At 44.6% G+C, this 20,199-nt stretch overlaps 1 protein-coding gene across 1 annotated transcript in view; it reads left to right on the top strand.

Moving 5' to 3' along the window:
- Positions 1-20,199, top strand: part of HERC2 (HECT and RLD domain containing E3 ubiquitin protein ligase 2) — a 171,139-nt gene that overhangs the window by 77,294 nt on the left and 73,646 nt on the right. The window contains exons 36-48 of the mRNA XM_045561084.1: positions 646-833; positions 1,955-2,147; positions 3,764-3,946; positions 6,806-6,987; positions 7,523-7,670; positions 7,749-7,945; positions 8,052-8,282; positions 8,993-9,131; positions 10,590-10,733; positions 13,715-13,857; positions 17,140-17,407; positions 17,510-17,646; positions 18,517-18,615. Of these exons, the coding sequence (XP_045417040.1) occupies positions 646-833; positions 1,955-2,147; positions 3,764-3,946; positions 6,806-6,987; positions 7,523-7,670; positions 7,749-7,945; positions 8,052-8,282; positions 8,993-9,131; positions 10,590-10,733; positions 13,715-13,857; positions 17,140-17,407; positions 17,510-17,646; positions 18,517-18,615 (2,252 nt within the window). The remainder of the gene's footprint in view (positions 1-645; positions 834-1,954; positions 2,148-3,763; positions 3,947-6,805; positions 6,988-7,522; positions 7,671-7,748; positions 7,946-8,051; positions 8,283-8,992; positions 9,132-10,589; positions 10,734-13,714; positions 13,858-17,139; positions 17,408-17,509; positions 17,647-18,516; positions 18,616-20,199) is intronic.

Genomic DNA, 20,199 nt, shown 5'->3' with positions numbered 1-20,199 from the left:
TGAGCAATGAGGAACAGCTGTAAATACGGTTGAAGCTTCACTTGCTCACCCAGCGGTCACCTTCTGCTGTGCAGCCCAGTTCCTAACAGGCCACAGACCAGTACCTGTCCTCGGCCTGGGGTTTGGGGACCACAGACCTAGGGAACAAGGAATCCCTCCTGAAGTCTAGGTTCCCAGATGCCCGCCAAGGGCCGACCCTGCAGCTGGTCTATTGGAGGACATGTCTCAGGCTAGCTCTGTTCTGCACAGAACCATAATTAATGTTTGTTAATTTCCCATTGTTAGACATTTCCTGTGGTTATCTTTGTTTTTCTATTATAAAAAATGTGATGAGTATCTTCCTGACTTACTCATTTTGTTCTTTCAGAGGGAATACTTCTTAGAAATAGAGCAAATACCTTTTCTGAGCACTTTTATATCTTCTGAGCATATTTATATATTTTGTCCTTCCCCTTACCTGTTTGTATCCTAGATCTAATCACTAAAATTTTCAGTATTTATTGTATTAATTAATTAAAAAATACAGGATGGGTTCTTTAAAATTACTATCGTTATCAGTACCTATTGATTTTTTTGTATGTGCATTAAAGAATAGGACATTGTAGCTACTTATGGGCTCAGCTGTTGTTTTTGCTGTACTGACAGGTCCCAGTTGTGACAATGTTGAGGAAGATATGAATGCTTCTGTGCGAGGAGCCTCTGCCACAGTTTTGGAAGAAACAAGGAAGGAAACGACTCCTGTGCAGCTCCCTGTCTCAGGGCCAGAACTGGCTGCCATGATGAAGATTGGGACCAGGGTCATGAGAGGTGTGGACTGGAAATGGGGCGATCAGGTACTCAGAGATTTGATTTGAACATATTGGTCACCTTCTGCACATCTAATTGATGTGGTATTGGGGGGTGGAAATTGGAATAACTAACTGCCTTAACTAAGGACATATGCCATCGATAGATGACATAGTTGTTGATTCCTGAGCTGCTGAATAGAGTCAAAACCAACAGAGAGTAATGGCAGCCTGCTGTGGGGGACCAGGAGCAGAATCAGATCTGCTGAGAGTTAGCAGCTGTTTTCAGACAACTCGTTGGTATGAGGCTCAGTTTGAAGTGCAGGTGGAACAAGAGTGAGAGTGAGCAAGAGAGAGTAAATCTCATTCTGAACGATAGCACTGTGAAAGCTCTGAGGCCAGAGGCCCAGATGCTGCCACTGTAAGCTGTTGGCCACGGGCGTGCAGTTTATCCAGCAGTTCTGTGTATACCAGTTGGGTTGGTGGCCATCTCTCCATTTTCCTCATAGCATGCTGCCTCCAAATCTGTGCTGGGTGCTCCCTGGTGGAGTTGCTTACCATAGCCCTAGCTAAGTTAAGGCAGTGTTCACCTTCCCATGGCTGTGTCTGGTTTTCTCAGCCACACTGTTAAGCATGGGCTTTGTTATAGCCCTCTTAGAAATGAAAGTGTCTAGGGACAGGGAGCAGCATCCTATAAACTGCTTTCTCCGGTAAAAAGGAGAGATGGAGCTTCCACTCTGGGGTCCAGGGGGGCAAACAAGCAGGGATGTGGGTGTGCTGGTGCTTGTCTCAGGTTTGTGCTGTTGTGAAGCCCTGTGAGGGCTTGAGAGGCAAGGATGAGCCTGCCAGGACCACACTGGGAAGGCCTGTCTGGCATTTGCTCAGAGAAGGATCCTCACTGAGATAATACTTCCTCCCACTAATTTCTTTGGTAAAGGAGCATAAGAACGTTATTTCATGGCATTCAATTTAAAATAATGTGAATTGTACATTTCTCAGGTAGGTTTGGGACCCGTCTGTTAACATGAAATCTGTGTACAGTGACATGGCCCCCTTTGCAGGGAGGGGGCAGATGGAGTCATTTGTGTAGCAGGTCTCTGGTGGGGATGATGGAGGGACCAGGGAAGGACACACACTCTCTTAATGCATCTTTATTTTGGCTTTCTCAGGATGGGCCTCCTCCAGGCCTGGGCCGAGTGATTGGTGAGCTGGGAGAGGACGGGTGGATAAGGGTCCAGTGGGACACGGGCAGCACCAACTCGTACAGGATGGGGAAAGAAGGAAAGTATGACCTCAAGCTGGCAGAGCTGCCGGCCTCTGCACAGCCATCAGCGGAGGACTCGGACACAGAAGACGACTCAGGTGGGTGATTCATGGAGGCATTTAGTCCAAGGCAGCCTGATGGATTGTCCAAAACAGTGTGTCAGGGCTCATCTGCAGACAGTGCTTAGCCCTCTGAGCCTGCAGGTGACACTGATCGATGCAGGTGTACAAAGAGGCTCTGGGCTGCAGCAACCCTGCTGGAACTAACTTCCTGCATTTTCCCTCTCTTCCTGTTCCTGCTCCCCCTTTGAGAGTGTGATGGCGAGACAGGGTGCGGCCTCACCTCTAATGGGTCGTGTATGCTTGGCACTGAGCTTGAGTCAGAGGGAGTGAGCCGGGGCCTGGTGGAGGGCATTGCCCTGCAGTGCTCTGTCTGTCTGCCTCCTTCTCCAGCCACCATCCCCACCAGAGCATGGTCCGGTCCCACCTGCCTCCTGGCTTTACCTTTCCTCTGCAGCCCTTGATTCAGAACCTATCACATGGATTTAGTCAGTACCTTATTGCTTTCAGGAAAGCAGGGGTGAGAGTGTGAGGATGGACCCAGAAAATTAGATCCTATCTAATTTCGTGACATTTTTCAGCTATGTCCAAAAGACCTTGGGACAAGTGAAGGAAACGTCACATGGCTGGTCTTGGTAAGACCGTCTGAGAGACCAGCCCTACCTCACAGGGCTCCAGTGGCCACTGTGTATGTGGTGCCATCACCCAGGCCCGCTGTTAGAGTGAGCAGAGACCTGGAGGCTGTGCTTAGTAAAGAACAGGTGGTGTAGGGGTGTGGGGAGGCTGTGTCCCAGAGCACAGCGTGGGCTCGGAGCACACAGGCTCACATCTTGATTCCACCTCTCTGGACATGTCACTTCTGGGGCCCAGTTCCCCAGATGTGAACAGAGATGATGCCTGCTGTGTGGGGCTGTTAGGAGTGATGCATATGGAGTCCCCATGCCCTGGTGGTGCATGCTGGCTGTGTTACCACTGTATCTTACGCACAGCCTGCTGCTCCAGACCAGGGGTCAGCCCTTCCTCTGCCCACCTTGACAGGTGGGAGGCAGGCCTGGCTGTCTGCCTACGGGCTTTCCTCACAGGGGTGTCAGAGCCTGGGCAGGGGTGGCCATGTGACAGAGGGTGGCTTCTGTGGCCACATGCCTCCTCGTTCCAGAGCCAGCCAGGCTGTACGTGTGACTGGCCTCCCTGCTCCAGAGTACAGATATTTTGTTGTCATGTAGGTCATGGCTAGCTCATCAGAACTGGGTGTTGATATTTGATAAACAGTCTTTCTAAAGAAGTGAAACCTTAGAATCATTTCAGTGTTTCTGAGTTATATGCATGCTGATGTTGTTTAAAAAAGATTAGCTATTATTTACAAGGCACATTTTCTTTGAGCAAGGTGTGAAATGATCACCATGGGTGTTTGGCGTATCCTCAGTTCCATCTTTTCTTCTTGTGAAAATCTGTTTCCTTTTCCAAAGTGAAAATGATGAATGTGAAATCTCTGTACCTTCCTCTTAATTTTGCTGTGAACCTAAAACTGCTCTAAAAATCAAAGTCTTCCAAAATAAAAAAAAAAGAATGTGATATTAAATCCTTTAAATTACATACATGGCCATCTTCCAATTTTATTTGGGAATATAGTTTCTTGTTCTGATTATTTTTTTCAGAAGCTGAACAAATTGAAAGGAACATTCACCCCACAGCAATGATGCTTACCAGCACGATTAACTTACTGCAGACTCTTTGTCTCTCTGCTGGAGTGCACGCTGAAGTCATGCAGAGTGAAGCCACCAAGACTCTGTGTGGCCTGCTGCGAATGTTAGTGGAAAGCGGAACGACGGACAAGACACGTATGGAATGAATGGTCGTGGGCCCGGGAGTCAGTGCTGGGGGCTGCAAATTGGCCACGTTTGTGTGGATGTGGGCGAGTGTGTGTGTGAATGAGTGTGTGTATGAGTTTCCCATGGCTGCCATAAGGAAATACCACAGACTGGGTGCCATAAACAGCAGGAGTTTATTGTCTTCACAGTTCCGGAGGCTGGAAGTCCAAGATCCAGGTGTGGGCAGGGTTGGTTCGGTCTGAGGGCCATGAGGGGAGTCTGCTCCAGGCCTTCCCCTACTCCTTGTGGTTTGCTGGTGATCTTTGGTGTGTCTTGGCTTGTTGAAGCATCACCCTAATTTCTGCCTTCTTGTTCACGTGGCATTCTGCCTCTGTGTGTCTGTGTCCAAATTTCCCTTTTTATATGGACACCATTTAACCTCATCTAAACTATTTGTAGTATTGTTTGTAAATAATCTATTTACAAATAAGGTCATAATCTGAGGAACTATAGGGCTTAGGACTTCCACATATGAATTTTGAGGGGACACTATTCAACCCATAACATTGGCTTAAAACAACAAATTTATTCTCAGTTCTGGAGATCAGAAGTCCCAAATCCAGGTGTCAGCAGGGCCGTGTTCCCTCTGCAGACTCTAGGGGAGGAGCCTTCCTGCTGTGTCCAGCTTCTGGTGGCTCCAGGTTTCTTTGGCTTGTGGCCGCATCACTCCAGTCTCTGCTTCTGTCTTCATATCATAGCCTCCTCCCCGTGTCTCTGTATGTCCTTTCTGTTTCTTACAAGGACTCTTTCATTGGATTTAGGTTCACTCTAATCCAATATGTCATCTAAATTCTTACCTTAATGATTTCTGCAAGAGACCTTGTCTCCAAATAAGATCATATTTTGTCGTTCCGGGGGTTGTGGGGGGTACAGTTTAATTCATAATGTGTTCGTGTGTGAATGTGAGTGTAAATGTGGGAGTGTGAGTTGAGCAAGTGTGTTGACTGTGAGCAAATGTGTGGGTGTGAATATAATGAGTGTGTTTCAGAGTACTGTGAGAGTGTGAGTTTGGTGTGTGCTTGAGTGTCAGGATATATTGTGTGTGTGAGTGAATATGAGTGTGAGAGTGACTTAGTGATTGATGCGTGTGTGGGTGAGAGTTTGTGTTGGAAGCATGAAGGTGTGTGTTTGAGAGTGTCAGTGTGATTGTGCGGTTATATGTGTGAGTGTATGCATGTGAGTGTGTGCAAATGTCCATGAGGACATGTGGGTGTGGGTGGGGGACTACATGTGAGTGAAGTAGGAGTGAGGACATGAGTGCGTGTGCATTAGCATGGGTGTTTGAGTTAGTATGTGTGACTGTGTGTGAGTAGCTTGAGTGTGAGCGTGTGTGAAGTGTGTTTGGGTGTGCATGAATGTGTGTGTGAGGGTATTATGGGGTATGTGAATGAGAAACTGAGTCAGTAGGCATGTATGAGGCCCAGTGCATGTGAGTGTGAGAGGGTGGGAGTGGGATGAGTGCTTAAGTGTTTGATGGTGAAAGGGCGTGAGTGCAAGTGTTTGAGTGTGTGCACATGTGTGTGTGTTGTTTCAGTATGAGCATGAGTGACTTGTGTGAGTGAATGTCAGCGTTTTGATTGTCAGTGGGAGGCTGTGTGTATGTGACAATATGGGTGTGAGTATGGCATGAATATATGTGAGTGTGTGGGTTTCAATATGAGCTTGTGTATAACTGGGTGTTCATGAGTGTTCGTGAGTATGTCTCAGTAATTGTGAGTGTGTGTGTGAGTTTGTGCATGAGGGTGGGGGTAAGTAAATGTGAGAGTACGTATGAGTGAGTGTGAGTGTGGGCTGGCATCTTAGGTCCTGCGTGCGTATGTGTGACAGCTTGTGGGATTGTTATGTGTTAGTGATTTCGGTAGTGGTGTGAGCATATGTGAGAGTCTGATGGTGGGTGTGTACGTGAGGGACTGTGGGAGAGAGCGTGTAGTTGTGTGGGTGTGGGTACACGTGAGTGTGGGAATGCATATGAGGGTGTGAGTGAAGGTGAGTGTGTAAGCGTCAGAGTGGGTGTGTGTGATTGTGGGTGAGGCAGGGTGTCTCGTGCTGAGAGAATGCAGGTATCCCTGTAAGCCTGGCAAGCAGGAGGGTAGATGAGAGGGTGGGGAGGGCAGGTTGGTCGTATGGGGCACTAGGAGAGGCCCCAGGAAGATTCAGCCTCGGAGCCGGAGCCTCAGCCTCAGCTCAGGGGAGAGTGGAGACCTGGGCAGAGGTAGTCCCAGTCATTGCAGAATGGAATTGTGTAAACTTAGTGAAAACTTCTCATTCTCATTCTGTTAATGCAGACTCCTTAAACTTGGATTGGAAATTTATGGTACAGATTAAATATAAATAAGATCATGGGGATATTTAAAACACATGAGATTTTTAAAAATATAATAGATGCATTGTTGCAAATTACTGCTATTTGAATTATAGATCATTTTCCTATTGCTTAGAAATGGTATGTATATAAAATTCATTAGATAGTTTGAGTTATTACACATACTTTAAAGGTTTTAAAAATGCCATAAAGGCTGAGCATAGTGGCTCATGCCTGCAGTCCCAGCTACTTGGGAGGCATAGGTGGGAGGATTGCTTGAGCCCAGGAGTTTGAGTCCAGCCTGGGCAATAGTGAGACCCACCTGAAAAAAAAGTGCCATGAAATGTTCCTTGAGCTAACTTAAAACCCTTCTCCCATTCCTCACTTTGAATTAGTCAAAGTGCAGCATATTTGTAAAGTAGCTTATTGTTGAAAATAAAATAATAGGTTAATTAAAAATAAGGATTGCACTCCTGAGTTGTTTCCAGGGATTTGTTGCCAAGTAAGTTTGTTTTCCCTCCTGGCAGCTTCTCCAAACAGGCTGGTGTACAGAGAGCAGCACCGGAGCTGGTGCACACTCGGGTTTGTGCGGAGCATCGCACTCACACCGCAGGTGTGCGGTGCCCTCAGCTCCCCACAGTGGATCACTCTGCTCATGAAGGTCGTGGAAGGGCACGCGCCTTTCACCGCCGCCTCGCTACAGAGGCAGGTAATGTGCTGCTGGGCAACCCCCAGCCCCTGAGAGAGGCATCCACATGCCGCTGCTCCCAACCCTCCAAGTCGAGTGCCTTTATTCAGTGATGAGTGCAGAAAAGAACTAGAAGTGACACAGGGTAGATTTTCTAGATGCAAGGAGTGAAGTTCTTGATTATTTTCAGTTGGGTAAGTTACTAAACTTTAGTTTACTTATTTTTCTGTTAAGTGATAAATTCTGCAACTGCTCTCATCTGCTTCACAGGGGTTGTAGTAGTGTTACTGTTTTAAGAAGGATTAAAAGAAAAAGAATTATTTTTTACTGAAGAAACAAATACATGCATCTTTAATGTCTTTTAACCCCTGATGATCCTTACCATTAATCAACTAGGGTGTAATTATCTGGCTGTAAAATAATGTATATCAAAATTTTCACTTGGTAAATTGCACTATAGGAACAAAAAGGAAAGAGAAAACAACAATATGTAATTTCTTAATCTATCAGATAATTTCTTTTTCCATGCTTGTCATTGTGAATTATCTTTTATCAGATCTTGGCTGTGCACTTACTGCAAGCAGTACTCCCATCGTGGGACAAGACAGAAAGGGCGGGGGACATGAAGTGCCTTGTGGAAAAGTTGTTTGGCTTCTTGGGCAGTTTGCTCACTACCTGTTCTTCTGATGTGCCGTTACTCAGAGGTGGGCAGCTCTCTCCCCTGCTTGTGTCCTGGTTTAAGAACAGTGCACAGTGAGCTTCTCTCTGTGCTTCTTCCTCAGAGTCCACGCTGAGGAGGCGCAGGGCCCGCCCACAGGCCTCGCTGACCGCCACCCACAGCAGTACTCTGGCAGAAGAGGTGGTGGCTCTGCTCCGCACGCTGCACTCCCTGACCCAGTGGAACGGACTCATCAACAAGTACATCAACTCCCAGCTTCGCCTGGTCACCCACAGCTGCTCAGGAAAGCCGTCGGAGGGGGTGGGTTCTGCTTGTCATAATTAATCTAGTTTCATTGTAGATTTGTGAGGAACGGGCAGCTCAGTGTGCTTCCCTAGCCAATCTTGCTGTCTGCCGTCTACACTAGGCCCTGCTAGAGGACTACTTCCCTGACTCTGAGAACCCAGAAGTGGGAGGCCTAATGGCTGTCCTGGCTGTGATCGGAGGGATTGACAGTCGCCTGCGCCTGGGGGGCCAAGTCATGCATGATGAATTTGGAGAAGGCACCGTGACTCGTATCACCCCGAAAGGCAAAATCACTGTGCAGTTCTCTGACATGCGGATGTGTCGCGTTTGCCCATTGAATCAGCTGAAACCAGTAGGTGAACTGTGCTCAGTTACTGTATGATAAGGAAAATAGGTTTGTACTAAACTGGATTCTGACATTAGAACTTGAGGAACTTGATTCTCGAACTTCACATTTTCCTTTGAGGAAGATAATGTGACTTCAGGAAAACCACTTCCTTTTTGCCTCTATTAGTTTGGATTCCTGATATAAGCAGGGCCTGTCTTATGGGGCATTGTAGAACAGTGGTTCGCAACCTTTTTCCATGTAGAAAGGGCTTGCTTGTGTTGGGTGACATGACTTAATATAGCAGCTGTTGTCATCTTAAACCTGTGAATTAGGGATGTATAAGGAAGGTGGTGATTTACATTATTTTAATGTAACCCAAGTACAATCTAACTATATTTTTCTGTAAAATACTGTTTTGATTATTTTAGGAATATATGTTGTAGAAAATTTGAAATGTATAGAAAATACCTACGAAGATAATAACCACCACCCTGATATAATTATTGTTGACAAGTTGGTAGAGAAAAATTAATATATTAATAGGTTATATTTATTATATGTATAAGTCTTTATATTGCCTTTAATGGCATAGTTTGAAATTATTCTCAGATGGAAAAAGACTTACTGGGTATATGTGGTGTTTCAGAAGTAAGACTCATGGTTATAACTTTCAGAATATTTTATTTGTTCATTTCCTTGGCCACACGTCGAAGGCTTCTGTGCTCTCTCCTCAGCTCCCTGCTGTGGCGTTCAGTGTGAACAACCTGCCTTTCACAGAGCCCATGCTCTCTGTCTGGGCTCAGCTGGTGAACCTCGCTGGAAGCAAATTGGAAAAGCACAAAATAAAGAAATCACCTAAACAGGCCTTTGCAGGTCAGTACGTGGTACTTCTTGATGAAAAAGCTGCAGTCTTAACTAGTCTTGTTTGGATAATATTCTTTTATCAGAGCGAGTTCATATGACTGCTGAAGTCTCTCATATGGATTTACTATTTGTTGAGTTACAGTTGGGAATGTAACCTTGTGTGTGGAGATTAGAGTGTTTTGGGGTCAGCCTTCAACATTGTGTTTAGAGCCACAGCTGAAGAACCCCCATGGCTCATCCCCTCTTGCTCACTATTTATTCTGAACAAGCTTTTGGAAAAGGAGTCTGTTCTCTTCCTCCCCATCAACGCTCCACCCCATGGCCCTGTGGCCCAGTTGCCATTTGGAGCTTTACTCAGGGCCTCCTCACTGCCAGAAATAGGGGCCTTTGTATTCAGATCCACCTTGCTTTGTGATGTGCAAGGTGGGCTAAAACTGTGGCCACTCTTGCTTAAACTCTTCCTTTGGGTCTAGAATACTCTCATGATTTTCCTTGCATTGCCCCTTGCTTGTTCTTAGAGAGTTCTTTTCTCTGCCTATTATTTATACTCTTGAAATCCTTGTGGTTTCACCTGTAACTTCTGCTCATTGTGTCCACTCTTCTTGAGTTTTCTTACTCATTTCCTGCTCATACCTGTGATTGCTACTCTAGCATTTATGATGGTAACCACCTTCAGCTCTGAATCTCCAGTTCACATCTCTGTCTGGAGGTCCAGTGCATGTACACCACAGCGTGTCCAAAATTCACCCACCTTTCTCCAGTAGCCACTGTTTCCCATCATGGTAGATAAAGCTGTCTGCCAGTTGGTCAAGCTCAGTGGCCAGGAGGCACCTGTTTTGTCTTCCTGTCCCTCACACCCCATGTTACCCATGTACTTTCTTGGCCTCCAGCCCATCCTATTTTTGGAATGCTGCTACCAGGCCTGTAGTTCAGGCCTCTGGGGCCCTGATGGCTTCTTTATTCTGCTCCTTCATTGGCCTGTGGCATCTCTGGCCATCATCGGATTAGATAAGACTCTAGGGGGATTGCCATAATCTTCTTCAATTAAAGAACTAGTGTATCTGATAAAATTTTCTCCGAGGAGCCTTGGAAGAAAAGATGAAAGTATCTTGTTTGTAACCTAGGTATATGGATGAAATTTCAGCAATTTCGGAAGCAGTTGATCATATAATAATAGCTGATATGGTTCTAACCATGGTAAACCTTTTAATCTTCACTCCAACCCATTGAAGTAGGTACCTGGAGAGCAGGGAAGGGTGAAGACCCTGGGGGTTGGAGGACACTAACCCAGAAGCACCAGTTGTAATACTGGGAAAGACGAGCCCTTCATCATTGACAGTATTTGTGTGTGGTTAGTAAATTCCCAAAGGGCAGGGCATTGTTTATTTTTTTGTTGCAGAGGTTCACTGATGGTGAGGAGAGACCAAGCAGAGCATGCACCTCTCACTGAGCTCTTTTCCTCCACAGGACAAGTGGACCTGGACCTGCTGCGGTGCCAGCAGTTAAAGCTGTACATACTGAAAGCAGGCCGAGCACTGCTGTCCCACCAAGATAAACTGAGGCAGATCTTGTCTCAGCCAGCTGTTCAGGAGACGGGAACTGTTCATACAGGTATCTGTTAAAAAAAAGTTCTTGCAGATTTGTAAGAAAGGCAGATACTCCAGTAGAAAAGTAAGCAAAGCATGTGAACAAGCAGTTCATTAAAGGGGTCACATTAGATGGCTTATAAGTTACAGGAAAAATAACGGGGTCTGACCCGCGGTCACCAACTGTGAATGAAGTTGTCGTCGTCTCACAAGACGGACAAGACTGGGAGGATCTGGTGGGTGAGGAGGGAAAACAGTACCCTTATGCCTTGCTGTTTAAAGTGTGTTGTGGGGGCCAGCAGCATTGATGGCACTTAGGAAAGTGTTGGAAGTGCAAACTCCCGCTCTGCCCCAGACCAAAGAAATCAGAACTTGTATTTTTACAAGACAACCCTATGGTGGTTCTTCATATGGACATAAAACATCACTCCATGAACACATTGCTAGTGGGAATTTAAGTTGGTACAACCATCTAAGTGGGCATTTGAAGAAGCACGTCAGACTTAAAAATGCAGATATATGTGTATTTGTATACTTTGACCTAGCAAGTCATCTTGTGGGAATTTATTGCATAAAAAGGCATGTAAAGATAATATGTTTACCAGTGTCATCATGGCTTCTATTTTGGTATTGTTTTTATGTTGAAAAATTGAAGACACTAAAATGCCCATTATTATGTGGAATATCCCTGCATTGGAATACCATGGTGCCGTTCAAAATGATGGTACATATACAGACATTGCTCAGTGTTCATGGGGTATTGGTTTCATGATTCCTCAAGAACACCAAAATTCTTTGATGCTCAAGTCCCTTCTATAAAATGGCATAATGTTTGCATATAATCTATGTATATCCTCCTGTATACTTCAAAAATGTAAATGAATGTAAATAATTATTATACTGTAGTTTTAAAAAATTTGTATTTTTTATTATTGTATTGTTATAGTGTTATTTTTTATTTTTAAAATTTTTCCAAGTATTTTAATCTGTGGTTGGTTGAATCTGTGGATGCAGAACCCATGGATATGGAGAGCCAATTGTATATGTTTATTGCCATAGAAACATGGAAATGATAAGTAAACAAAAAAGCACATTGCTGTGTTTATCTGTTTATAGATATGCCATACGTTCACCTATTTAGCAAAATAGTGACAGTAATCTTTGGTAGAATTTCGGCTGATTTTATTTTCTTTATACTTCTCTGTATTCAATTTTCTAGAAAGAGCTCGTATCACTTTTAATAGGAAAAAACCGAAGCTATGAAATGTTTTTTGATCATCTGTTGAAAGACATTGTGCTAAGCATTATGGGGGAAAAGATAGTCATTGTTCATGATCATTACTTTCTAGGTTTGGGAGGAGGAGAGAAAATGAATGCAGATGGCTCTATTACATGGGGCCGGTATGCTGTGAAGTGTGTGAGCACAGTTCCAAGGCATGGGGGGACACTGGCAGCTGAGGGCTGGTGTAGGCAGTCTTTGAAAGGCATGGCAGACAGGTGCCAAGTGACAAGGACTCTCCACATTGGTGGAGGAGACAGAAGGAGCACAAATGAAAGCAGCGAGTCTTTGGGAGAGTGCTGAGCAGCTTTGCTGTGCTTGGAGATTTAGCTCTGGTGAGTCCAGGGCTAAAGCTGGAGAGGGCCGTTGACATCCTGTTACACCAGGTTGGAATTAAGGTTGATTTGGAAAGCTGTGGCAGGGGCCATGTGATAAGGATGGGTTGATACTCAGGGCGATGATAAATCTGCTAGGCAGGTATAGGAGTGTTTGAAGTGGGAGATCATGGAGATGGAGAATTGCTCTTGTGTCAAGTTGAGGGGGTGTCTTCCAGGGGAAGGCGTGAAAAGTGGAAAGAAGGTTCTAGTAGACACTGTGATGGTGTAGTATTTAGATGATAGCAGTAAAAAGTCAAAGATGGCTAATGTTTCCAGTTTGGGCTGATGTTCAGAGTTGGGGGGAGAACAGTGAGTAGTGTGTTTGAAAAGAAAATAAGGGAGTCCAGTGGAATGTGGAGTATTTGAGTTTGTTTCTTAATCTTAAGACAGAGGATATTATAAAATTAATTTTAAACCTGCTGAGTGTGAGAGAAATTGAAAGTGCAAATTCATTCATATTAGAGGTAGTAGGGACATTGAAGATAATTCATAATTGCAGAGATTGGGAAACTGGAGCCTGGGAATTGGGCCAGCTGTTCTGTGCTACCCTGATGAGCAGTTATGACAGAGCTGACTCAAGGTTATCAAGTCTGTGCAGAGCAGGGGCTCCAGATGGAGCTGTCTAAAGCAAGGATGGGCAAACTACCGTGACATCTGTTTTTGTAAATAAAATTTTATGGGAGGGCAGGCATACCGCTTGTTGACACGTCATCTTTGGCTGCTTTTGCTCTATAATGGCAGAATTGAGTAGTTGTGACACAGACCATATAGCCTGTAAGCCTAAACTATTTACTGTCTGGCCCTTTAAGAGAAAGATTTCCAACCCCTGGTCTAGTGGGTGAATTGTGTGAAATAGGCCTGGGCAGTGGATATCCAGGCTGTAGCAAAGGCCTCACCTAAAGCCCACTCAAAACAGACAAAATGTCATCACCCTGACCGCATGACACATTTGAAATTGGTGTCACTAAATGATTTGAAGAAGGCTTAGTGGGAAAAGCCACAGTAGAAATATAAACTTGGGATGTGTCCATTGCAGGGGTTGCTGAAGCAATGAGTGAACAAGAAAGAGAAGATGTAAGCATTGGACCAAGGGCAGAAATCTGAGAAGTAGCATTTGTTGGCTCTAAGAGACAGGTGAACTAATGAAGGACAGAGACCAAAAAGCAGGGAGTGGAAAGTTATTTAGAGTGTAGTTTTGTTTGATGTCTGAGCCATGAAGATTTTGGTTGTCTGTCGCTTAATGAGGAAGAAATCATATCTGGCTTAAGATGCTCAATTACATTCTCTTTAATGATAGAGATGTTTGCAGTTGAAAATAGAATGTTGTACATATTTTGTTTTTACATTCAGATGACGGAGCAGCTGCATCCCCTGACCTTGGGGACCTGTCCCCTGAAGGGCCGCAGCCTCCCATGATCCTCTTGCAGCAGTTGCTGGCCGCGGCCACCCAGCCGTCCCCCGTGAAGGCCATATTCGATAAACAGGAACTGGAGGTATTGTTGTGTATGCCTGACGGTTTTTACTTTAATGTACTCAATTGTAAACAATTTTTTTAGATGTGTATTTTCTTAAGGATATATTCTGAATTTTAAATGATGGTATCCAAATAATTCTTATGACTCTCAGGCTTTACCATGTTTGGGCATAGTTAGCAGAACGTTGTAACAGTAAAGAGTGAGAAGGTTGAAGTTTAACCTTATTTTGTATTTGTGTAAATTGTTTGACTAGATGCAGCATGGGTTAAATGCTCATATATTTATGGAGGGGTCTTTTTCCAGGAAGTATTGTTATTGGAAGAGGCATTAGACTTAGGACTGTTGGGCTCTCTTGTTTGTTTCCTTCACTCAGAGGCCTCTGGGTGTGCCCTGTTGCTGCCAACCTCTAGCCCTCCCGTGCAGTAGAGCATGCACATTCTGGGCTGCTGGACATTCCCATGGAACAGGCAATGTGACCAAGGCTAAGAGTGATGGGAGCTTTTGTAGCTGGCAGCATAGAGGACTAGATGTTACTTAAAATCCTCTTGCTGTGTAATACAAAAAAATTCTGGATAGACTGTCAAAAGACAAAAGCAAAACCTTCAGTGCTCAGTTTGGCAGGCGGAAATTATCCTAATGGAAATCCTAAGAGACCAAGGCCGTATGGGGAACAAGGCTCCAGAGTGAGGTGGCAGCTGTTTTGGGGCCCGTGGGAGGGCTCCCCTCAGTCCAGAGTGAGCTGGAAAAATGAGGGGGCACAAGGGGAGACAGCAAGAAATGGGGGCATGGGGTGAGGAGGGAGGAGGTGGCCATGCCTTTTCTGAACTGGTCTGAACTCCAGCTCCCTCTTAGGTCTGAAAACCTCTGGTGAAGTTTCAGTCTAAAGGGCCAGGATGCTAGGCAATTTCAGAGTGTGTTGGGTGGAGCATAGCCTGTATTCACGCTGTGTGGATGCTGCATGTTAAGACGTAGAAGGGAATGTGGAGTTGTCATTTAGGAGTGGGAAGAGCTGTCTACCAAAGTGAGTCCTTCTGTCATTTCATCTCCATCGATTCTGATGGCAAGTTGGCCATCATTCTTATCTTCGTTCTTCTGCGGGAAATGTCTTTTTTCTCTGGCTACTCTTAATATTTTCTTTTCTTTTTTTTTTGGTCTTCTGCAGTTTGACTAAGATGTGCCTATATGTGCATGTTTTTTTCTTCCATCTTCTTTGGGATTTGCTTAAGTTACTTGCATCTCTGGAGTGATTTATTTTTTCCTACCAAATTTGGAAACTTTTTGACTATTTTTTTTTTTCTTGTCCCTTGTCCTACTCTGTTTTTGTTTTTTTCTGAGACTACCATTACACATGTTAGACTGCTAGTTTGTTTTCATTATTTTCAAAATCTTTTTTTGTCTTTGTTAATCAGTTTGGTTAATTTGTATTGATCTATTTTCAAGGTCAGGATGCTTTGCTTTGTTGGGTCTAATCTACTGTTATGCTCATCCAAGAGATGCTTTATTTTATATTTTTCTTATTTCCATTTGGCTCTCATTTTATAGTTTTATCCCTCTCCTGACAGCTCTCTTGATGATCCCTTATATCTATCTTTTACTGTATGTTTTAAAACATATTTCTGATAGTTGTGTTACATTTCTTGTTCACTGATTCTAACTTGTGGGCCACCTATTGGTCTACTACTCTTGGCAGTTTTTTCTCTTGATTATGGTCAGTTATTGGTCATTGTTCTTCACATATCTAGCAATTTTTTATTGTATTCTGGATGCCTTGGATATTACATTATGTTGGCTCTGGGTTCTGTCAGCATCTCTGGAGAATGTGGAATTTTCTTTTCATAGGCAGTTACATACCTAGCAGTCCTCCTTGATCCTGAGGGCCTTGGTGCTAGGCTTTTTTGATTGTTTATTTTGTTTTTGCCCTTCGTTCTGGTTCCTGGTCCTTAATTCTTGGGGATTTAGACTGTCTTCTGGGGTCTCAGTGGAAGCCTCAATACCCTTTCCCCCTAACATATATTCAGGTGGACTTGAACCTCAAATACTGGTCCCGCCCTGGGCAGCTGTAGAAGCCCCTCTGGCCTTGCAGCAGTGCCTTTGTGAAGAGCTGGGCTCTTCAGAGTCTTATGTATGTGCTCTGTAACGGCATCAGCCAAGGATTTGAGGGTAGTCTGTACACACATTCGGTGGCTTTTCCCTCTGTGCTTTCTCTCTGAGGGGGTCATCATGCTCTTGAGGCGCAAAGGCCAGCCTCCGACTGTAGTCTAGTGACACTGCCACTGTCTGTGGTTAAGTGTGCATCTTGCCTGCTGGCTTTCCTTGTGTCAAGGGTTGCACTCACTCAAGTTTCGATTGCTTCAGCTGTTCTCCAGTGCCCTCCAGCAGTTTTTGAAAATATTTTCCCCAGGGTTCGTAATTATTATCAGCAGAGGATTAGTCTACTACGCCCTAACTCCTTATTACCAGAACCAGAACTCTTAGCTCAAGCTGTTTCTGGATTGTAAACTTTTAGGGTGAAACCTGTCACTTCTATCTTACTCAGACTTCACTGCAAAGCCCTAGGCTTTTGACACTTCCTAAGCACTGGGAGGCTCTGCAGTATCCTCAGTTTCTTCCTAATTCCTTCTTCACATGCTCAGCTTAACAAAATAGCAAGTCTTCAGTGCTGTGAGAGCAGCTGGGAATGAGGAACAGAGAAGTTGTAAGTAGATCAGGGGAGAGGTGTGGATGCACTGTAATTAGGGAGTTCCCAGCTGCCGACACTGCGGTGCAGATGTTCACTGATTCATTGCAATGTGTCTCCCAACTAATTATTCTTTATTTCCCTTATTTTTTAATACCACGTTTAACCCCCAAAGTGGGTATTTGACCCTTGAATAGCTGAGGGTTGATTTATTGGTACGTAAGAATCTGGTGTCATTTCTGGCCTGTTACACAGGTAAGAGCAGGTGCTTGATTATGGCAGGGGGACAGCTTTCTCCCTACCCCATCTCACTGTGCTCGCTTGGTCAGAGCTCTGGGCTGTTGTGAAGTTTTCTTTAATAAACATTGATATTTGGCTAATTTTCTAGGCTGTTTGTGTATTAAAACAGGGAAGTTATTTGACCACAATATCTTTCCTTTTCATTAAACTGTCAAACTTGGCTTTGTCATTTTCTAACATGTTTTAGCAACTCACTTAAAAATGTATGCAAATCTGGGCTTTCTATACATCTATATTACAGTTCATAGTCATCCCTATGTAGACTGTAAGCTGGCTGAGGGCATTTTCACAAACCTCTTGGAACCCTCTTCTTGTCTGCTCAGGCTGCTGCCCTCGCTGTATGCCAGTGTTTGGCTGTGGAGTCCACTCACCCTTCGAGCCCAGGCTTTGAAGACTGCAGCTCCAGCGAGGCCACCACGCCTGTCACCGTGCAGCACATCCGCCCTGCCAGGGTGAAGAGGCGCAAGCAGTCGCCTGTTCCTGCTCTGCCTATTGTGGTGCAGCTCATGGAAATGGGATTTCCCCGAAGGAACATAGAGTTTGCACTGAAGTCACTCACTGGCGCTTCTGGGAATGCGTCTGGCTTGCCTGGTACTGTGTTTCCTTGTCGGTGCTCGTTTGTGTGTGGGTCCACATTTCAGTGCTATTGGTCCTCATAGTTGCCCGTGGTGTGCTGTGTATGCTTGCTTTTAGGGGTGGAAGCCTTGGTTGGGTGGCTGCTGGACCACTCCGATGTGCAGGTCACAGAGCTCTCGGATGCAGACACAGTGTCTGACGAGTATTCAGACGAGGAGGTGGTGGAGGATGTGGATGACGCAGCCTACTCTGTGGTCAGTGCCCTCTGCGTGACTCGCCTACACCCTGGCCGGCGTCTGTCTTGTGCTCTATCTTGTATGCTAGTTTCCTCTGTCCCTTGAGAAAACTAGCCATAGCTACTGTGGACCGCTCCACGAGACTTACCTGCAGTTCATCTGGGCACAGGACAAAGCTGTCTGTTTTGACACTGAAGTGATAATTGGGTTTTCTATATCAAAATTGCTATTAGATTTAAAATAGACCCTTGTTCAAATATCTAATGATGCTGGGTAGCCATTAGAAGATTCTTTATCAGGCCAGGTGTGGTGGCTCACACCTATAATCCAAGCACTCTGGGAGGCTGAGGCGGGAGGATTGCTTTAGCTTAGGAGTTCAAGACCAGTCTGAGCAAGAGCAAGACAAAAAGCATCTCTACAAAAAGCAGAAAAATTAGCCATGCATGGTGGCATGCGCCTATAGTCCTGCCTACTTGGGAGGCTGAGGTAGGAGCATTGCTTGAGCCTAGGAGTTTGAGGTTGCAGTGAGCTATGATGATGCCACTGCACTGTAGCCTGGATGACAGAGTGTGACTCTGTCTCAAAAAAGAAAAAAAAGAAGATACTTTATTAAAATATCATGTTTTGTTTGACACATTGATTTCTGACCTGAGTAAATTATCTCATAGGATTAATTTGAAAATGCCTTGGCAATCTGTGCTTGCAGCTTTTGAGATTCATTTCTGCTTACTATGCTACTAACATTAGTGTTTTTAAAATGAAGATTTTTGTAATATGAAATATATAGTATTTTTAAAGTATAGGTATAGTATTTCATACTTTACTTTTTTCTTTAAGTAGATTGATCTAGTTCTCTCTTTTTTTAAAAAATGTGTTTATCTTTTGTAGTCTACTGGTGCTGTTGTAACGGAGAGCCAGACCTATAAAAAACGAGCTGATTTTTTGAGTAATGATGATTATGCTGTGTATGTGAGAGAAAATATTCAGGTGAGTAATTGTCTTGGGCTGGATCACTGTCTCCTGTATGCCAGGCATCAGTGGACGGAGGCCCTGCCCTCAGGAAGCCTGCATGCCGGTGGTGGAAGACAGTCTAACCCGGGCAGTACGCTCTCAGCTAAGTGAGAAGGAGCTGCGTGCCCTGGAATGGGAGCGCAGACTCAGGGGCTTGGGATTGAGGGGCTGAGTTGAGGAGGTGTGAGGGTGTGGAGGGCAGCTCAACAGGGTGGGCACCCAGCTCAGAGTGACCAGAGGACAGAGGGGCAGAAGATGGGCATGGGGGGGCTGTCCATAGTGGATGTGGTGCAGAGACAGCCTTTTCTCTGTTAACCCCATTTGTGACTCTTTTTATATATTTTTTGCTTGTTTTTCTTAAATCACTCACTGCCATCTAATTTTTAAAATCTAGTGATGTTTTATGTAGTTCTTTATCCAGCTTAACTTCTTTCTTTTCTTCTTCTCATTCTCTTGTTTTAGTATATTTCATCTCATTTTACCTGTAAATATGTCAGTATGTATCCCCAGTAGGTAAAGGATTTTAATTTTAACATAATGACATTTCTGTTATGCAATATTACCTAACAAAATAAATGGTAATACCGTATTAGCATCCCATATCCAGTGCTTGCTCAGGTTTTCCTAGTGTTCTTTAAAATGGCTTTTTATGGTTAGTTTTGAATTTTGATACAAACAAGATCATATACCTTATTTATATTTGGGTAGTATGTCTTTGAAGTCTCTTTTAACCTAGAATGGTTCCCCCTTGTCTTAATCAGCTCAGGCTGCTATGACAAAATACCATAGACTGGGTAACATGAACAGCAGACATTTCTCATGGTTCTGGAGGCTGGATCAAGGTCCCAGCTTGGCTGGTTTCTGGTGAGGGCCCCTCCTGGCTTGTAGATGGCCACCTTCTCTCTGTGTCCTCAAATGAAGGCAGAGCTGGGGTCGGGGGAGCTGGAGCCAGCGAGGGCACTCTGATGTCTCTTCCTGTGAAGACACTAACTCTGTTGGATCAGGGCCCCACCCTTATGACCTCATTTAACCTTGTAACTTCCATAGAGGCCCTGTCTCCTAATATGGAGGTTAGGGCTTTATTCAACACGTGAATTTGGTGGGGACACAAACACTTGGTCTATAACAGCCCTCTTCTCACCCTCTCCCCCTCCCCCCGCTATTGCCCTTGTCATACTATTTATTTGTGGCTGAAACTGTGTCCTTTAAATGTCTTATATTCTGGATTTGGTGGTGGCTTCCATCTTCCTCTGTCCCTGTTTCTCCAATAAAATAGGAGAAACTAGGGCTAGAGGTGAGTGGGCCCAGGCCGAATCTTAGGCAGAAAGGCTTCAAAAGTGAGAGCTCCCTCCTGCTTTGTGTCGGCAGACAACAAGTGGGTTAGGTCTTGTCAGCCTGCTCCTTCCTGATGAACTTCATTGTTCACCTTGTAGCTCCAGTAGGCACTGGTGTCAGCACCTAGACTCATTATCAGAGACTTCCTGATAGTGATTTTCTAACTTTGTTATTGTTTTTGAATTTAGCTGGAGTTCTCTCCTGCAAAGAAAACTTCATCAACCC

The sequence above is a fragment of the Lemur catta genome, chromosome 9, assembly GCF_020740605.2.
Source record: "Lemur catta isolate mLemCat1 chromosome 9, mLemCat1.pri, whole genome shotgun sequence".
Classification (NCBI taxonomy): Eukaryota; Metazoa; Chordata; class Mammalia; order Primates; family Lemuridae; genus Lemur; species Lemur catta.
The sequence above is the reverse complement of the archived record's forward strand: the minus strand, read 5'-3'. Positions and strand labels throughout refer to the sequence as shown.